The 20,111-nt window shown below is 37.6% G+C and overlaps 1 protein-coding gene across 1 annotated transcript in view; it reads right to left on the bottom strand.

Moving 5' to 3' along the window:
- ACBD6 (acyl-CoA binding domain containing 6) overlaps positions 1-20,111 on the bottom strand; it is a 214,038-nt gene that overhangs the window by 192,151 nt on the left and 1,776 nt on the right. Inside the window, exons 2-3 of the mRNA XM_003785668.2 lie at positions 13,382-13,446; positions 9,795-9,891 (exon numbers count right to left, since the gene is read on the bottom strand). Coding sequence (XP_003785716.1) covers positions 9,795-9,891; positions 13,382-13,446 — 162 coding nt within the window. The remainder of the gene's footprint in view (positions 1-9,794; positions 9,892-13,381; positions 13,447-20,111) is intronic.

Here is a 20,111-nt window from a genome sequence, read left to right as displayed (position 1 = left end):
ATATATATATATATATATGAATTTCAAAAGTATGACTGTCTTTATAAATAAGTTTATATTTATGTATTTACTCTTTCAATGAATTTTTATAAGTCAAAGACACACAGGTAATGCCACAAAAATTACTGGTGAATAGTTTTGCAAAAGGCTAGATGACTATAGGACAGCCAGATAACCACTTATTTGGCAGCTGGAACAAAAGAGAGTGTTAATTCCCCCATCTATGCTATTTATCTTCACGGACAACACATAAATATAATATAATGAATGCTAGTTTAAATGTCATGAAACCAGTTAAGTGAAGAGAAAATTAAGTTACCAATAAGATTATGAGAAAATATAAAAGTCTTAGAGATCTAGGAAATTTAGGGGAAAAAAAAGCAAGAGAGAAAACTAAGGTATTAAAAATACCACTGATGGCTGGGCACCAGTAGCACAGTGGTTATGGTGCCATCCACTTGCACGAGGCTGGTGGGTTTGAACCCAGCCCGGGCCAGCTAAACAACAGTGACAACTGCAACAAAAAAAAAATACCCAGGCATTATGGTGGGCCCCTGTAGTCCCAGCTACTCATGACTGAGGCAAGAGAATCGCTTAAGCCCAAGAGTTTGAGGTTGCTGTGAGTTGTGATGCCACAGCACCCTACCAGGGGCGACACAGTGAGACTCCATCTCAAAGAAAGAAAAAAAAAAAAAAACACTGAAACACTGATTAAGGCCTAGAAACTCCTGGGAATAAAACCACATCTTATTTATAATATATAACGAACTTTGCTCCCTCTGGTGGTCACTAAAGGTTTTAGTAGGTGTCAGTAGACACGGAGGTAAAATAGAAGACAAAGAGAGCTGAAGTTTCAGGCACTACCTATATGTTATACCCAAAACATTCAACTTTCAAAGAACACTTTCTGAAAAAGGAATTTAGACTTGAGTGTTTTGGAGGTGGCCCTGCCATCTTACAAAAAGGTAATAAGCAAAAAGATACTTCTAGGGAATAAGACTGAAGGAGTGTATGAGTGTGTGGGGAAGGGCGCTCTTTTAAAAGCTTCATTTCAAACTCTTGCATAGTATTTGAATTTTTTTCCCATATGCATGGATTACTTTCATTAAAATGTTATTTATTGAAAAATATGGAAGAATACCTATATATTCTACAAGTCTGTAATCCCTTCTCATTCAGAGCAAAAGCCATAATCCCTATAGAAGACTATACACCAAGTTCCCAATCCTACCTCATTTTCTATTTCTCTGTCCCTATATAGGGTCAGTCCCCCTTGGATTTTCTAGAGCACATGAGGGGTGATCCTCCTTTACAGACTTGGACTGGCTGGTTATTTCCTCTACTGAGAATGGCTCCCCCTTTATGGCTCCCTCCTTCACTTAACTTCAAGTCTATGCTCAATATAACTTTCAGTGGGCCTTTCCTGACCACTTTATTCCCGCCTTTTATATACCCTATCCTTCTCCCCTGTTTCCTCTCCATAGAATTATCACTTCCTAATGCACTGTAATATTTACTAATACATTATAATATTTATTTATTGTATTACTTAGCCCTGTCAGACTGTAAACTCCCTAAGAGCAGGGGTTTTCCTCCTGTAGTCACTGCTGCTGTACCCTCATAGCCCTAGAACTGTAACTCACAAACTTGCAGAAAATATGTATACTATTAATGTGTGGAATGAATAATTGACCAGTACCAATAATACCTTAACAGATATTACAAAAAAGAACAAAATGCCTTATTTTATATTTGGTTCAACATGAAACAGTAGTCTATTACAGATGAGGATAAATTTTGAGTTCATAATACAAAATATATGATATTAGGCTTTTAGTCAGTGAAATCTGGAGAGAGATCATTAATGGCTGCTTTTTCTTTTTTTTCCTAATGTGTATGACTGAGATATCAAATAAACTCAAATTTAATCTTTCTTTTCTTTTCTTTTTTTGTTGCAGTTTGGCCGGAGCTGGGCTTGAACCTGCCACCCTCAGTATATGGGGCCGGCACCCAACTCACTGAGCCACAGGCGCCACCCTCAAATTTAACCTTTATCTTGTCAGTATAAGAAAGCCTTTGTATAGGACTCAAAAAAGAATCAGTATCCATCACACCACGTACCTTGGAACAAAAATCTTCTCAAAATAGCAACAGAAAATACCAATCTCATCCAGGAATTATCAAAAAACATCTAATTCTTTAATTTGGAAAATGTCCTCTTTTAGAACTATCAATATTTATTAGGTTATAAAACATTTATATTTGTCCAGAGAAGAAAATAAATTAAAATTACTACAGGATTTGTACTTCAGTTGTCCTGCTTTATATGTCAATGTTATTCACTTACAAGTAGGGCAGCCCCCTTAGAACAGGGTTACTTCATTGGCTCAGGGCACTCACATTAAATAGAATTTTAAGCTCTCAAGTGTCAATTAAGTCACAGTCAGAAAAAAAAAAAGGTGACTGGGATGCAATAATTTTCCCACTGCATCCAAGTCTTTATAAAAGGACCTTGCTATCTGTCAAACTCATCAATTTATACACTAAAGATTTAAGCATGTCACTGTACATATATTTTGCCTAACAACAAAACTCCTATAAACAATTTCAGTTGGTAAATTTGCTTTTCACTGGTTAGCAATTCTGAAACTACTTTCTATTTACTCTAGGCTTGAGCAAATGAGTAAATACACTGAGGACACTTGGGAGTCAGGGTTATATTAGATGAAAGAGTTACAAATATAGAAAAAGGGAAGACTAGAACATTATCTTGTAGTGTTGGGCCGGAATCAGAGGTTATCAATATGAACTGTGGTTTTTAATATATAATATATAAATACTGACACAGGATATATATTGTGAAAGCTATTTAAGCATGTATATACACGTTTATTATGATCATCTATGTGTATAACTGTGTAAATATGTATACATATATATGTACACATCTATAGATAAAAGTGTGTATGTGCGCATATATCTACATATACATACATTTGAAGGTATGTGTTATTTAGGTCTGTCTCCTGAGAGGGCCTGAACAATGACACCCCAGTATCAATGAACATACCAGAACACAGATCCTGGTTTCTAAATACTGTTCTTTACCAAACGGTCCACAGGAAACAACCAATCCAAGGCTGGGGCAGAGAAAGCATCAGACAAGCCTCTGTAGTTGGTTGAATTGTGTCCCCCAAAAAGATATGTCCCCTAGGTACCTGTAAATGAGACCTTACTTGGAAATTAGGGTCTTTGAAGATGTAGGTTAAAATGATGTCATACCGGATTAAGGTAGGCCCTGAATCCAGGACTGTGTCTTTACAAGAAAAAGGAGAGAGATTTGGATGTAAAGACACAGGACAAAAGCCATGTGAAGGCAGAGGCAGAGACTGGAGGTACACTGCCACAAGCCAAGGAATGCTGGGACTACTAGAAACTGGAACAGGCAAAGAAGGATTCTCCCCTATAACCTCCAAAGGAAGTATGGCTCTACTAACACCTTCTTTTGGACTTCTATCCTCCAGAAGTGTGAGGGAATAAATTTCTGTTGTTTTAAGCCAGGAAGTACTAGTTTGTTACAATAGCCCTAGTATGGCAGGTAGATAAGCTGATCCCTCCACCACACTCTAATTCAGGATAGAACACCCACAGGTGGACCATCTTTGTGGCTCCTCCCAAATCACCAAACAAAAGAGGAGCCTGGAGGCAGCCCAGTCAAGGGAACATCAACATGACCATCCCTGAGTGGGGGGATCAGCAGAATAGGCACTTAAGATCTTTGGGCTCATGATCAGTTTAGATTACAGAAGTTAAGATGTCTGCCCTGCAGGGATGAAACCTGCCTCCCCCTCTACCCTTTTCTAAATATACTTTATCAGACCATTCCAGACATTCCTTTATCCTGTGTTTGAGATTAGAGATTACCTACCTGTAAGGGAGCCTGAGCTTTCCCTCTAATCCTTTTTTTCCCCCGCTCTAATCCTATTTTTTGAGCACAGTACAAGACCCCTGAGAGATTGGATCAGTGCTGCATTGCCTCAATCAGTGCAGGAGACAACGTATGCCTCTCCAGCCTCTCAGACTTCATACATTAAGTTGACATGAAGTCTCCTTCCTTCAGTGCTGTCTCCCTTGTCGGCCCCCAGCCGAGGCCAGGGTCTCCCCCTTCCAACACCCTAAGAAACTACTACAATTTGGAGTACTGTGTGCCAGAAAAAAAAGAAAATACTTGAGAAATAATAAGGACATGTCAAAAGGACATAAGAGCCATCTTGAAGGACTCCAACTGGCCAAGTGAATGATGTTAATGGATGATAGCCCAGTGAATAAAACAGAAATCCATGAGTTTAAACTAATATGAATATTGAAAGAGGTAATCCACCAGGCTCTGAGTGTCCTGACATGTTCTTGTTCAGTACATCAGGCCCTGATCACTCTTTACCTGGGCCATTTCTAAGGACTCTGTGTATACCAAGCCACCTTCACAGATGAAATAATATCTCTCCAACCTCTGACAAGGAACAGGCTTGCTTCTGCCTGCTAAAAAATGGCAAATCCCTGTAACTCAGTGCTCCTTTCCTATAGTACAACCCACTACACATGCAGAAATCCAACGTGGGCCACCTATATCTCCCTGTGGGACTTCAGGAATACAAAAAAAAAAAAAAATCAATGCAAACCAAATGAAGCTCATACAGTTTGCCATGCCATGAATAATAAAGTCCTTTGGCTATAACCCAGGAATCTTTTGCCTTCTGCCATTAAGGAACAGTAATGGTCTAACTTATCTGCTTGCAAATGGGGTAAAAATCTCAGACCTTTCACAGTTCTTGACAATGAATAAATAAATAAAAGGAGGGAAAAGGGAAAGCTGATCCCTATAGCAGAATGCTAAATAATAAGTAGAGAAGCAATTATAGAGTTAGAAAATCATTAACTCATGTTTAAACTAGTGGATAAGATCTGTTTAGGAAAAGGATATCTACGTATAGTTTCAAAGTATCTCCCTACAAATTATTACAAAGGAAAAAAATAGGAAGTTCAGTAGAAAAATCCAGCAGATACTGCCTTAACCAAGTGATCAAAGTTAATATTACCACTACTGGGACAAATAATATGTACTACCTGATGTAACTCATTGAAAAGGCCAAAATCTGTGGTATTCCTCCCCCAAATTTATTATCTGGCCAGCTAAATGACAATGACAACTGCAACAAAAAATAGCCGGTTGTGGTGGGCACCTGTAGTCCCAGCTACCTGGGAGGCTGAGGCAAAAGAATCGCTTAAGCCCATGAGTTTGAGGCTGCTGTGAGCTTTGATGCTACAGCACTCTACCAAGGGTAACACAGTGAGACTCTGTCCCCCCCAAAATAAAAAATCATAATCTAAAACTAAGACTTACAGTAATAACAAATCTCTTCGTGAAATTGTGAAGAATAAAGAAATTCTTGCTATTGCTATCACACCTCAAACCTCAAAACACTTCAAAAGTTATTGCCACAATGAGTGACAAATAATTAGTTAAGATGGAAAAGACATTAAATTTGTGGGTAGAAGACATGAACAGGAATGTTTTCCAATTGATGACAATGGGGTTTGGTACCATCCATAGCTTCAGGTACCCACTGCGGGGTCTTGGAACATCCACCCTGAGAATTGGGGGTAGGGAAACTACTACGCAAGAGAAGGTTTATGTACGTAGGAAATAAACACTCAAGTATTTAGTGATAAAAGGATATGATGTACCCAGCTTATCTCAAATAGTTTAGAAAAATTTCTTCAAACATGTGTGTTATATACTCTGTGTGTGTGTGTGTGTGTGTGTGAGTGAAGAAAGACAGAGTATGGTAAAGCAAAAATAATAATTGGTGAATCTGGGGGGCATCTGTGGCTCAGTGGGTAGGGCACCGACCCCATATACCAAGGGTGGTGGGTTCAAACCCAGCCCCGGCCAAACTGCAACAAAAAAACAGCTGGGCATTCTGGCACCTGTAGTCCCAGCTACTTGGGAGGCTGAGGCAAGAAAATCACCCAAGCCCAGGAATTGGAGGTTGCTGTGAGCTGTGAAATTATAGCACTCCACCCAGGGCAATAAAGTGAGACTCTGTCTCTACAAAAATAATAACAACAACAAATAAATAATTTAAAATGGTAAATCTAGATAAAGGCCATATAGAAGTTTCTTGTTCTATTCTTAAACCTTTTAAAAAAAATTATGTCCTTTTTTTTTTTTTTTTGAGACAGAGCCTCAAGCTATCCCCCTGGGTAGAGTGCCGTGGCATCACAGCTCACGGCAACCTCCAACTCCTGGGCTCAAGTAAGTCTCCTGCCTCAGCCTTCCAAGTAGCTGGGACCACAGGTGCCCGCCACAATGCCCAGCTATTTTTTGGTTGCAGCCATCATTGTTGTTTGGTGGGCCTGGGCTGGATTCGAACCCGCCACCTTAGGTGTATGTGGCTGGCACTTTAGCCACTTGAGTCACAGGTGCTGAGCCAAAAAAAATTACCAAAATAAAAATTTATCCCATTTCCCTAGAACCAAATAAATAAAGGCAAAAGAAATGCCTTGATTATACTGGACAATGAACAACACACTCTTAAGATGAAATATAAAAGAAAACATGGTCAAAGGGTTGCATTTTAAAGTATTATTCATCTTCAAGGTACCATGAAGCTTTGACAAAAATAGTAATTACTTTTACTTGACTATCTTATACACATACATATATAAAAATTTATATGTTACAGATATATTTCAAATGTCAGCTCTAAAACAGACAGCAAAGTAGTTGAGAATGGGGCTTTGGGCTACTGGGAGGCTGAGACAAAAGAATCACGTAAGCCCAAGAGTTTGAGGTTGCTGTGAGCTGTGACATGACTGCACTCTACCAACAGCAACACAGTGAGACTTTGTGTCAGAAAAAAAGAAATGGGGCTTTGGACTCCTAAACTTAGGTCTAAATCCCAGTGCCATTATTTGTTTGCTGGCTAATTTTAGGCGAGTTCCAAAACCTCTATGCCTGAATTTCTTCATTTTTAAAACGCAATTAACAGTAGTTTCTCTTAAGATTTTTGTGATGCTATCAAAGGTCAACACATGCAAAGAACTCAGCATTCAGAATATGAATCTTGCTCTTATTTTTTTAGAAACAAATATCAAAAAGAAAATTATTCTTATTCAGATAACAAACTGAATACCAAATCTCTTCTGAGATTGAGCTTATGATTTGTCTCTTACCAATCTAAGAGCAAAGAAAAAAAAAAGCTGTGAGTCAAAGGGAACCAGCTCAGTGTTTAAACTAAAAATTAAAATGTAAATAAAACATAAAATTCCTTTTTACAACTAGATTCTGTTATTTTTAAACTAACATAATTTTAATGTATCATTGTTTAATGTATTAAATAACACATTAAGTTTTAAGTTAATTATTTAATGTATAATTCATTAAAGAATATGAAAATATCTTTGATTCTACTTACCCAAGAGTATGTTCAATAGATAAGATTTAGATATTTTTATTCTTTTATTTATTTATTTATTTATTTTTTTGAGACAGAGTCTCACTCAGTTGCCCTGGGTAGAGTGCTGCGGCATTATAGCAAAAAGAAACCTCAGACTCTTAAGCTCAAGCAATCCTCTTATCTCAGCCTCCCAAGTAGCTGGGAATACAGGTGCCTGCCACAAAACCTGGCTAGTTTTTCTATTTTTAGTAGAGATGGGGTCTCACTCTTGTTCAGGATGGACTTGAACTCCTGAGCTCAAGCTATCCACCCACCTTGGCTTCCCAGAGTGCTAGGATTATAGGCATGAGCCACTCCATCTGGCCTATACTTAGATATTTTTAAAAAGCCATCTTTGACACCTGTTTGGATTTCCATAAGGAAGAAACCACCTAACTCCAGGGAATCTGCAAGCATTTTTAAGAGTCACAGTTAATAAATTTTTACTGAGTAATTAAGGTGTGGAAGGTAAGAAATCACAGTCTGGCATCAGCAATAGTCAAGTATAAATCAATAGGGAAGAATGAGTCCACAATGAGTGGACCTGAAAAGTATTCTGCATAAGGCATTCAAATTCAAGTTTTGTCTCATTTTCAAACACTATGCCATATATAGTCAGGCTGAGTCCAGGGGGGGGGCCCTGGTCTGCTTTGACCACTGAATTTCGAATTTTAAGACCTTAATACTTTCATAATATATATTTGTATACATGCTTGGTGTTTTATAAAAGTCATAAAGATTTCTAAAAAAAATATTCATGCACCTTAAAAACATTAGGAAATTTTTCAATGACTTCCCAAAGGCAATTATATCATATTCTAAGTTGGTTACTTCTCCCCTTGTACTCTTTTTTTTTTTTGAGATACAGCCTCAAGCTCTCGCCCTGGGTAGAGTACCATGGCATCACAGCTCACAGGAACCTTAAACTTCGGCTTAAGTGATTCTCTTGCCTCAGCCTCCCAAGTAGCTGGGACTACAGGTGCCTGCCAAAACACCTGGCTATTTTTTGGTTATAGTTGTCACTGTTTGGCAGGCCCAGGCTGGATTCCAACCCTCCAGCTCTGGGGTATGTGGTTGGCGCCTTAGCCACTTGAGCTACAGGCACCAAGCCCCCTTGTATTAATTAAGAAACACCTTTGTATGTCATAATATATAATCACTTAAGGTATCTAAAACTTTGAGATTTTATGATTTCATGATGGATGGAATAAAATTCCTTCATACTAGTAACAACTATGTACCCAGGAAATAATTCAGTTATCATAAAAACATTGAAAATTGTTGAATTCATTCACCACTAAAATGTTTGACCTAAATACTTTGATTGAAAAAAATTTAGTTTGCATTTTTGACATGGTACAGTGTAGCCTCTGTTCTACTGAAATACCTGTTAAAGATGTGTTTAAAAATATTTTAAATAAAATAGAAACCCTATATGTACTGACTTCTGTCTAGATGTTCTCCACTAAGTATAACAGAAAAATAGGTTATATTTAAGGAACAACATCCACTGCTCCCAAAGTCCAAAGTAATCTCTTTTGCTGCTGCATTCCCTACCATTTGCATTATTGTTGTTTTATACTTTTTTTTGAGACAGAGTCTCACTATGTCAGCCTCAGTAGAGTGCCATAGCATCACAGCTTACATAAACCTCAAACTCTTGGGCTTAAGTGATTCTCTTGCCTCAGCCTCCCAAGCAGCTGGGACTACAGGCTCCAATCTATTTTTTTGTTGCAGTTGTCACTGTTGCTTTAGCTGGACCAGGCTGGGTTCAAACTCACCAGCCTTGGTGTATGTAGCCGGCGCCCTACCCATTGAGCTATGGGCGCTGCCTGTTTTATACTATTAAACACGTACGTTTGATACATTTTATCTTTTCTATACCTTAGACCACATAATTGCAAATATATATCTTATTCCTTTTCTATCTTTATCAATCAACATTCTGTACTTGCACAGAAGGTACTCATAGAAAACATCCAAGAGGAACTTTCTTTTTCTCAGGATTACAATGACCTCAAGTTAAACTCTTTCAAATTCTGACACGAACTGAGTTCTTATGTGATTAAAATTATGCTTTTAAAAATTCTCTATAATTCAGAGAAGTTCTCAACATCAGTAACTGATTGTTCATTTATAAGGAACAGTATTCTTAAATAAATATTATAGTAACTTTTTCAGTTGCAAAAAAGTAAAACTTCAAGCATGTTACTTAAGCCTAAGCTTCATTTCAAACGCTGATGTGAGAGAAAGATAAGTTTTTAGAAAGTATTATTTATAATCATTAAGTCTTACCTGAGGATTCCAGCCTGGATCTAAATTTTTAATGACTGCAATATATTCCTGCATTGCTTGCCTGGGGCTTGCATCACCAAGAGCTTTCCATGCTTCCCTATAGTGTAGAATATCAAAAATGCCCTGTTATTAAATATGTAAATAATGTAAGCAGCATATTTCTTTTTATTATTAAAAAAATTGACATACACTTTAAGGGTATAAAGATATTTCACAGGTACAGCTAGAAAGACAAGCTGTGCATAGAGGAGCCCTCTCTTTCTGCATTTACACTGGTCTAACAATATAAACCTTATCACTCCTGTGAAGTATTTTTGTTTTTTTCCTAATCACCCTCCTCCGTGAAATTTTAATAACACTGATATATTGCGTATCTGTTGAATTTTAGAAGACTACAAACCAAGATAATATAAACCAAGATAATATACCAATGCTAAAACTAAGATTTTATCATTTCTCAAAACCCAATCTCTCCCCTATTGAAAATATATGCCTACAACCCAAGAAGGTAGTTCTCATATTATGAATTATAACTGTGCTTATTGTATTTTGGTAGCATGAAAATTAATCATCACACAGTATTTCCTGGGACAATGTATCACACTTCTTGTATCAAATGCAAGAAATCTACCTTTCCTTTCTGCTGTTATCTCATCTATAAACTACCAATGGTCAATCCTGAGGCCTTGGTCATGGACTTCAAAAGTGAGAGAAGGTAAGGGCAGAAATAAGAATATTAATGAGTCAGAAAGTAGGAGATGACTTCCTACAATACAAATACTAAAGTAACATTTTAGTCGTGAGCCCCAGTTCGGGTCATCCCTTTCATTTTTTTCTGCAGGCTACCCCAACACATACCTCCTTGGTATTTCCCTGCCAGTTCTTTTTACTTTCAACCAGGGTTTCTCTATTTCCTTGATCCACTGTAAAACAGAATGCAGTCCCACAGTTTTTTCACTAACTTACTGCTCTGATGATGAAGATAACATCGTTCTATGCTTTCTAAATTTATTTTCTCTCAACCTCTTTTCTTTTTTTTTTTTTTTTTAGAGAGAGAGTCTCACTTTATCATCCTTGGTAGAATGCTTCTGCATCACAACTCACAGCAACCTCCAACTCCTGGGCTTAGGCAATTCTCTTGCCTCAGCCTCCCGAGTAGCTGGGACTACAGGCACCCACCAGAACGCCTGGCTATTTTTTTGTTGCAGTTTGGCCGGGGCCAGGTTTGAACTGCCTCCCTCGGTGTATGGGCTGGCGCCCTACCCACTGAGCCACAGGCACCACCCTTCTCTCAACCTCTTAAGAGTTACTTGTATACATCTTAACACTTCACCCCTAAATATATCAGCTTATATAAACTGGGAATTTGTCACCAATACTATATAATACAGAAACCTGATTGTCCTAATGATGTCCTTTAGGGCTTTCTTCTCCCAGACCAGGAGTCAATCAAGACTCACATATAGCACTGAGTTTCATATATCCTTAGTCTTCTTTGTCTTCCATGGTCTTAACATTTTTTAAAGAGTCCACACCAAATGTTTTACAAAATATCCCTAAATTTGGATTTGTCTGATTGTTTCCTCACCTACATAGTATCCCTGTCAAAAGTGATTAATCATGATTAAAATCAGGTTAAATATTTTAGCAAGAGCAGAATATAAGTGACATGTCCTTTATCACCCTCATGTTTTTGGTTTGTCCCACTATCAATAAGACGGATGACTTGGTATCATCTGCCAGTTTTCTCCTTTCTGATTAGTTAAGTAAACCACGGGTCAGCCTGTAACCCATAGTTTTGTTAATAGTGTTTCATCTTTTTTTTGGAGACAGAGTCTCACTCTGTCTCCCCTCATAGAGTGCAGTGACATCATAGTTCACAGCAACCTCAGACTCTTCGGCTCAAGCAATTCTCTTGCCTCAGCCTCCTGAGTAGCTGGGACTGCAGGTGCCCACAACGCCCAGCTATTTTTTTTTAGAGATGGGGTCTTACTCTAGCTCAGGCTAGTCTCGAACTTGTGAGCTCAGGCAATCCACCCTCCTCAGCCTCCCAAAGTGTCATCTAATGTTTTAGCAATAGATTTGTCCAATCCTTTTTCATCTAATGTTTTACTTATACATTGATGATTCTTTTTTTTTTTTTTTTTTTAAACATAGCCTTGCTATTGTCCTGGGTAGAGTGTGGTGGCCTCATACCTCACAGCAACCTCCAACTCTTAGGCTCAAGCAATCCTCTTGCCTCAGTTTTTCTATTTTTAGTATAAATGGGGTCTTGCTTTTGCTCAGGGTGGTCTCAAACTCATGAACTCAAGCAATCCACCTGTCTCAGCCTCCCAGAGTGCTAGGATTACAGGAGAACATTGATGATTCTTGCTTGAATTATTATTATAATGGCTATAAAATCTAAACATATTTTAATTGCTAAGAACAGGGAAAAATAATGAACTTATAAAATTTCACAAATCAAAACAAAAAACTCGCAATAAAAGTTACATAAGGCGTTCTCCAGAATAGTAATAAAATGCCAAAGAACTTTTGTTATCATCAACCAGGAAAACTCATGCCAGAATATATATCAATGCCTTGCTTCCTTCATTGAGAATATGCTACAGACAAAAAAAAAGTTCAGCAGCAGAACTAAACAGTGTAGTTAGTGACATAGTGATTTACATCCAGGTTCAAGCTCTGTATCTTCTCACAGTTGGGTAACAAACAGTTGGCAGATAGGCAATTTATCCAGTGGATCAAATTCTGTGTAGGACTATTCTAAATGTAAAGTCAGAATCCCTCTTTTAAGCAATTCCCCTCTATATAACCATATTTCATCTTTTTAAAATAAGAAACTCTGTTCTCTGTATTTCTTTTAATTCCAGGGTTTATGCCCCAAAGTCTTCTCTTTTATAACTAAGATGCCCTATTGTATACAATTTCTCTTTTTTCACTTACACAAAGTAAGAAATAATAAGGCCTAATAAATGATAAGAGGGAACCTCTGAATTGTAAGTAAAAAAATTAGGGAGAGTATAATCTTTTTACACATTCAAAGATTGACTCAGTATCTGATTTTGGGGCTTCTTCCCCTTTCAAGAAAATATTATAAGCACTGTTTCCTGCGGTGTGGGTGGGGCAAGAATAGAGGAGCATCCACAGATAATTAGATAAAATTACAACAGGGGAACAGAGGAGTGAAAAATGGGGATTTATTCTGTTCTTCCCTCTTCCCATCCTTCTGGCTTTCTTCCAAAGATCCCTACAGAGGGGAGAAGTGGCAACTCAGTAGGGGCTGTATGGTAGGAAAGGAAAATCTCAAGCAACAGCTGTTGTGGGTACTCTCCTACTACAAATATGTAAGGTATGTATGCCTGCTGTGAACTCCTTACACCCATACCCTGACATAAGAAAATCCTTTAGGAGACTTAGCTAAAAGCAGATTCTTTTAATCCCTCTCCCAATTGCTTGTCATTAGCACAGTCTGTAGCAGAGAGGGATTAATATAAAAATACCTGTTAATCCGCTCACTACTTTCTAACACCTAAACACCTAAGCCATTCCCAACAACATCATTAAAGATACTAAGAATTTCTTACCATTTTTGCTTTCCTTCAAAATCAAAGAAGCTTGGTTTAGGAGTATTGCAATTTCCAACTTTGACCTAAATGAGGCAAAAAAATCAAAAACTTTATTTTCAAAGAAATGTCTGGGAAATGTTTTCTCCCAAATTTATTATGTATATTTTATAACTATAAGTTAGGAAATATTTATGTCTATATGGAATAATAAAATTTAACAACCTTTGCAAAAGCACACACAAAAACTCCAAACAAATCAAACTTTACATACAAGCTGCTTTGGTTTACTATATAAAATAATTATTTAATACTGTAATATAGAGATAACATGAATGACAAACAGCTGCATTCCTAAGTAAGACAAATTGTCAATACAGACTATGTAATCTTTATTACTATTAAAATATAAAAGAATTTTCAAATATGCAAATAACAAGCTTAAAGGTTCAGTTTATCAGAATTCATAATATTGTTCCTTCACACTGATTCTCTAATAGTTTTTCATCTCTCCAAAATTTCAGGATAAAGTACTATTTTAAAAGTGTCCAAATATGAAACTTATGAAGATGCCAAAAGTCATGTAAAAAAATTTCAGAGGTTCTCAACAACAATATAAATTCTATTTTTCCACAATAATCTTCTCTTGTTTGTGGTCGATATTTCTATTTAATCCTCAAATGACATTTGTAGTAAAACTATAAAGTGATAATTTTCATTGTAAATAAGCATAAATTAAATTCATACAAGAACAGAATTATACAGCCAGATTCTCACTGTCAGAAGTAATCACCTTTCCTTTTTAACTTTTTTTTTTTTTTTTGGCTGGGGCTGGGTTTGAACCCCCCACCTCCGGGATATGGGGCCAGCACCTTATTCCTTTGAGTCATAGGCACCGCCCCTCCTTAAGAACTTTTAAAGTACTTATTCTATATATTTCTTAAGGCACTTTTCATTTTTTTCTATCTTGTGTTAGAAAGTTTTACCTACAGCCTCCATTAGAACAAAGTCTCTATAACTGTTCTTAACCAATCCAGCGCACCTGCCTACTTCCCAAGGACCTTCCCACTACCTCCTATTACTCTTACCCACTTGAATTTTGCAAAAATCTAATTCAGGAGTCCTAAAACCTTTTAAACAGGGGGCCAGTTCACTGTCCCTCAGACTGTTGGAGGGCCGGACTGTGGGGCCCCAGGATGAGTGGGCTGCTAAGCAGGACAGGCAGTGGCGGCAAAAACACCTGGCAGGCCGGATAAATGTCCTAGGCAGGCGGGTTGCATTGGGCCTGCGGCGGTAGTTTGAGGACACCTGAATTCTAATTGATGCCTTTAACCAGAATGATACCCTCTCTGCCTTAGGGATTTTTAGTTCAATGTTTTGTTCTTGTTATTCCACTCACCTGAAATACCTTCTCTTCAGTCCTCTACTTTTTCAAAATGCTACACCTCCTCCCGGTCCCGTTCAAAGTTCAGATTCTAAGACACTTTCAAACTATAATGCTTAGCAATTAATCACATGGTCCTCTGGGTATTATTAAAACGTTTAATTACATAGGACAGCTCTGTTATGATGGGATAGAGGGAAGGGAAGAAAGGATGAGAGAGAAGCAGACGTCTTCCTTTTTTCTTTGAGACAGAGTCTCCCTTTGTCACCCAGGTAGAGTGCTGTACTGTCATAGCTCACAGCAACCTCAGACTCTTGGGTTCAAATGATCCTCTTGCCTTAGCATCTGCCACAATGCCTGGCTATTTTTAGAGACAGGGTCTTGCTCTAGCTCAGGCTGGTCTCCAACTTGTGAGCTCAGGCAATCTGCCCACCTTGGCCTCCCAGAGTGCTGGGATTACAGGCATGAGCCACACACCACCTGGCCGGAGCTGTATTTTTTTCTTTCTTTTTTTTTGCCATTGTTGTTCAGCTGGCCCTGGATGGGTTCATGTGCAAGTACGGTGCATGTAGCTGGCGCATTAACCACAGGCACAGAACCACAGAGCTATATTTCTTAAACAATCACCATGTACTAAACACATCACATATGTTATCTCACATAATTCACACAATAATCTCCCAAGATATGCCGTTACAAACTCATTTTGTAAAACAGGATAGAGAAGCTCAGGAGGGTTGTCTCAGTTCACACTTTAGTAAATCTAAAATTAGTTGTCAGGATTTAAATCCAAGGCTGTTTGATTACCAAATTCAATCTATCTTTACTGTATCACTTTGAGTTAAATGACAGAGTCTGGGCTTCCCTTTTGGCTTCTTTAAAATCATACAAACTACTGGATTGTTAGAAATACACAATGAGATAAACCATACAAACTATAAGACATCCTAAAAATAGCAATTATTACTATTTTTGTTTTTTATCCAGACAATGGCCAGTGGCAGAGACAAATGCCAATATCTATTCCCCATTTCTCATAGAGTAACAGAATTTTTTAGTTGGACACATGGTCATCCAGCTAAACATTATGTGTGGCCTTGCAACTTCTGCCTAGGTTCTAAGGATTAGATGTATGTGAAAGTGATTTAAAAAAAAAAAAAAAAACTTCCTTAAAAAGAAAAGGAGCTTGTCCTCCTCTTCTGTTTTGTCCTGGCTAAAACATAGTGAGTTACCTCTGACCATAAAAAAGAAACTTAGGGTAGCAGTTTTCTAACTTTTTAGTCTTATGATTCCTTACACTCTTAAAAATTAAAGGCCTTACAGAACTATTATTTATATAGGTTGTACCTATTGATATTTACCATATTAGAAATTAAAACTGAGACTTTTAAAAAATGTTTATCAATTCATTTAAAAATAGCAATAAACCCATTATATGTTAACGTTACATTTTTATGAAAAATAACCACGTCCTAAACAAAAAAATTTTGTGAGAAAATCCAATTTTACATTTGTAAATTTCTTTAATATGTAGCTTAGTAGAAGCCAGAAATATTCGCATATTTACTTCTGCATCCAGTCTACTGCAGTGTGTTGTTTTTGTGAAATATATGAAGAAAATTCAACTTCCCACGGATACACTTTTAGAAAAGAAAGAAATATTTAGGTAGCATTTTCATAAAATTGTGGATATTCTTCTTAGATACCATCCCAAAACCAAGTGGTAGTTTTTTTAAGGTGAGTTGCAATGTAGAATCTGAATTAATCAGTTTTAGATTGAAACTAATTTAGTTTTTCATACTGTTAACACTGAAATCCATTGATTTGACTTGCACTTTGAATAGATTATTTATCCAAAGTATTTGCAACATCACTCCATGAAATATTTAGAAAATACAGTTTTACCAAGTTATGCAGATTTTTCAAAAATTGACACATTTCATTCCACCATAGCAAAAATTCACATTTAGTACTGTCATCACTTATCAAAAAAAGTTTTAAGTACTGAAAGCCAGCAGAGATTTTCTAAACTTCTATTTTCACTTGAAGATTCGAACATTACCACTGGCAACAAATACTTTAAGTTGTTTTCCTTTAAGTGACAGGCTTCCTTCCTTCATTTTCAGGAAACTACCTGCCAAATACCCAAATATGAATAGGCATAGTTATCTGAGAATTGTTCTGTTAAGGAAAAATGATGTTCCTTAACATCATTTTGCAACTGAGAAATTACACAAGTACTTTTCCTCAAAATAACAAACATAATGCAGTATTCTATAGAAGTGTCTTGTGTGTACCTCCTATCTCACCACAAAATACTTTAGACTTGTCTTAAAAGTTAATATTCAGTAAAAATACATTTTTACTATTTCATCAAATACATTCTTAAGTGAAACAAGAGGCTTTTTGAAAGAATACATGTTGGTAAAAAAACAAAAACAAAAACAAAAAAACATGACTACTAACAGTTGCTGCTACTGCCTTGGTTCATACAAAGGCATCAGCAGTTTTATACATCATAACAGCATAGGAAAAAGCCAAATAATGTCTTAGTATTATTATGAAAATAGTTTTGACTTTAAGGATCCATGGACCACAGTTTTAGAACTGTTGCTTTAAAGGATGACTGAGCCAGACACAAAAAGCTTAGGCTTCTGGATGATCTCATGAAGCAGAGCCACCCTACCAACCTCGGAGCACCAGGTCATCACATGAGATGAAAACAAAGGTTCAGAGCCTTTTATTCTAATGGACACAGAAGCTTTTATAATTCCCAAATTCAAAGAATAGTTCTGATTCAAAAAAGACTAGAAAGTTAACCTGTAAGATTTTAAGACATCATGAACAGCAGTTATCAAACCATGAGATAATGAATTAATAAGCTATGAAGCAGAAGTTTAAATGTATCACTTTAATAGAACATCTAAACTTTGTTCTCTCTGGGATGAATGGATGGACAGACAGGTAGAATGGATATAGATAAATCTATACTTTCCAAACAGCCTATATATAAATAGATATCTATATCCAGCCATGTGATATGAAAAATAATATTAAAAATGGCTGGGTACTTTCCAGACACCCCTTTCGTGTGTACGCACACACACAATATAGCCAGTACTCTTAAAAAACTATTTTAACAAAGGATGCCAAAGGCAGGTGCCAATAAATCTGTGTTCCCAGGCAAAAATCAGAAGGCATGCTCAATATTCTCACTTGTTCGAGTGTTGAAGGCTCCTATAAAATGAAGCAAAAGGAATTCAAAATTGCCATTGCCTTACACTTTTCACAGGTGTCGATTAGTTATCTGCTGCTGGAAGAGTGTCCAGGCTTCCTCAAACTAGGGCCCGTGGGCCACATGCAGCCCGCCTAGGACAGTTATCGGGCCCACCAGGTGTTTTTGCCGCCCCAGCCTGTCCTGCTTAGCAGCCGACTCGTCCTGGAGCCCGCAGTCTGGCCGTCTGATGGTCTGAGGGGCAGTGAACTGGCCCCCTGTTTAAAAAGTTTGAGGACCCCTGAGGCTAATGTACAGAAAAATGTTACTTTGTTTGATTTTTTTAAACAAAGATGATTTTGAAGCTACAGGCTTATCTGAGACCAAAAGAGCTAGGATGCTAGGTAAGTTTAGAGCTCTGCCTAGGAAAATAAAGCTCATATCAGCTTATTATCTTCCTGCCAACAATCTTATCTCTTTCAGCTTAAAAAACACTTGAACCACTTGAGCCTAGGAGTTGCACTCTACCCAGGGTGACTATAACAAGTATAAAATGTTATTATTTTATGAGAAATTCTGACCCAACATGCAGAAACTGTAACCTATCTTTCAACCTTTTTTTGTTATTTTGAGACAGAGTCTCACTTGATCGCCCTCAGTAGGTGCTGTGACGTCACAGCTCACAGCAACCTCCAACTCCTGGGCTTAGGTGATTCTCTTGCCTCAGCCTCCTAAAGAGCTGGCTACAGGCGCCCACCAGAAGACCTATTTTTTTGTTGCAGTTTGGCCATGGCTGGGTTCCAACCCGCCACCCTCAGTATATTGGGCTGGTGCCCTACCCATTGAGCCACAGGCACTGCCCACAACTTTATTATTCTATTAAAGATGTTATCTTCAACACTATCTCATAACTCTGCTAAAAATATATTTAAAAAACTGATGAAAACTGTAGCTCTCTATCACATCTAAGCAAGCACAATCTTACTCCCTAGTAATGTAGAATTTTACTTTCAGATACAGACTCTCAAGAACATCAAATTCTTGAAAGGATGAGAGACACTTCTCCTTTAGACTATCTGGGTGAAGAGAATATACCTGACATAGAATGGTTGCCAGTTGACAGGTAACTATAGTTCACTGATGACTTGGAAATGAGATATTTAATAATGATGACATTAATAGCAAGAAAATGTCCTAAAAAGAAAAACAATGTTCTCTGCGGAGTTTAGAGAAAATCAGAATTAGAGAATCAGCGGACAAATTACAGGTCCTAGCACAATGCTCAGTATTTATTACATCTGTTAAATAATTAAGAGTTCCAAACTAATGTTATCAGTACAGAGGAAACAACCAAAGAGAAAACAGACATCCAGAACTTTTTTTTTTAGAGGCACAGTCTTAATTTGTTGCCCTTGGTAGAGTGCCACAGAGTCACAGCTCACAGCAACCTCAAACTCTCGGGCTCAAGCAATCCTCTTGTCTCAGCCTCCCAAGCAGCTGGGACTACAGTTGCCTGCCACAACACCAGGCTATTTTTTTTAGAGACAGGGTCTGGCTCTTGCTCAGGCTGGTCTCAAAGTCCTGAGCTCAGGCAATCTACCTCCCTTGGCCTCCCATAGTACAGGTGTGAACCACAGCACCCAGCCCACCCAGAACTTTTGCAAGAAAGCTTATCCGAAGGTCAATTTGCAGGCGATTTTCATTCAAGACTACAATTTATATCATTTGTTCCTACAGCTCATCTCTCAGGTAACATTAGCCAATGTCCGTAACTATGATCTTCAAAAGAAGGTTAATCTATATTCAGTATGTCCAGTTTAAGAATACAGGGGGACCCCCTCCTACAATTATTTTATTAAAAAGAATACAAGGGGGAATTGGTAATTATATCAAGAGGGAGGAAAAAGGTTAAAAGTTTAATGAAATAAAATAGGCTATTATCCAGAACTCCATTTCCTCTAGTATTCAAAAGATCTGGAGTTTTCTGAACTGTCACTTAATTCTTGTCAGCCATTTTTCACACGTTTAAATCCAGACTCCTGTAAACCTCTTAAGGGGCTCAGCGCATGTAGCTCAAGTGGCTAAGGTGCCAGCCACATACACCAGAGCTGGCAGGTTTGAATCCAGCCTGGGCCTACCAAACAACAAGGACA

The sequence above is a fragment of the Otolemur garnettii genome, unplaced genomic scaffold (assembly GCF_000181295.1).
Source record: "Otolemur garnettii isolate 467f Iridium unplaced genomic scaffold, OtoGar3 scaffold00016, whole genome shotgun sequence".
In the NCBI taxonomy this organism is placed as follows: domain Eukaryota; kingdom Metazoa; phylum Chordata; class Mammalia; order Primates; family Galagidae; genus Otolemur; species Otolemur garnettii.
Note: the sequence above shows the minus strand (reverse complement) of the source record. Positions and strands in the feature narration are given on the sequence as shown.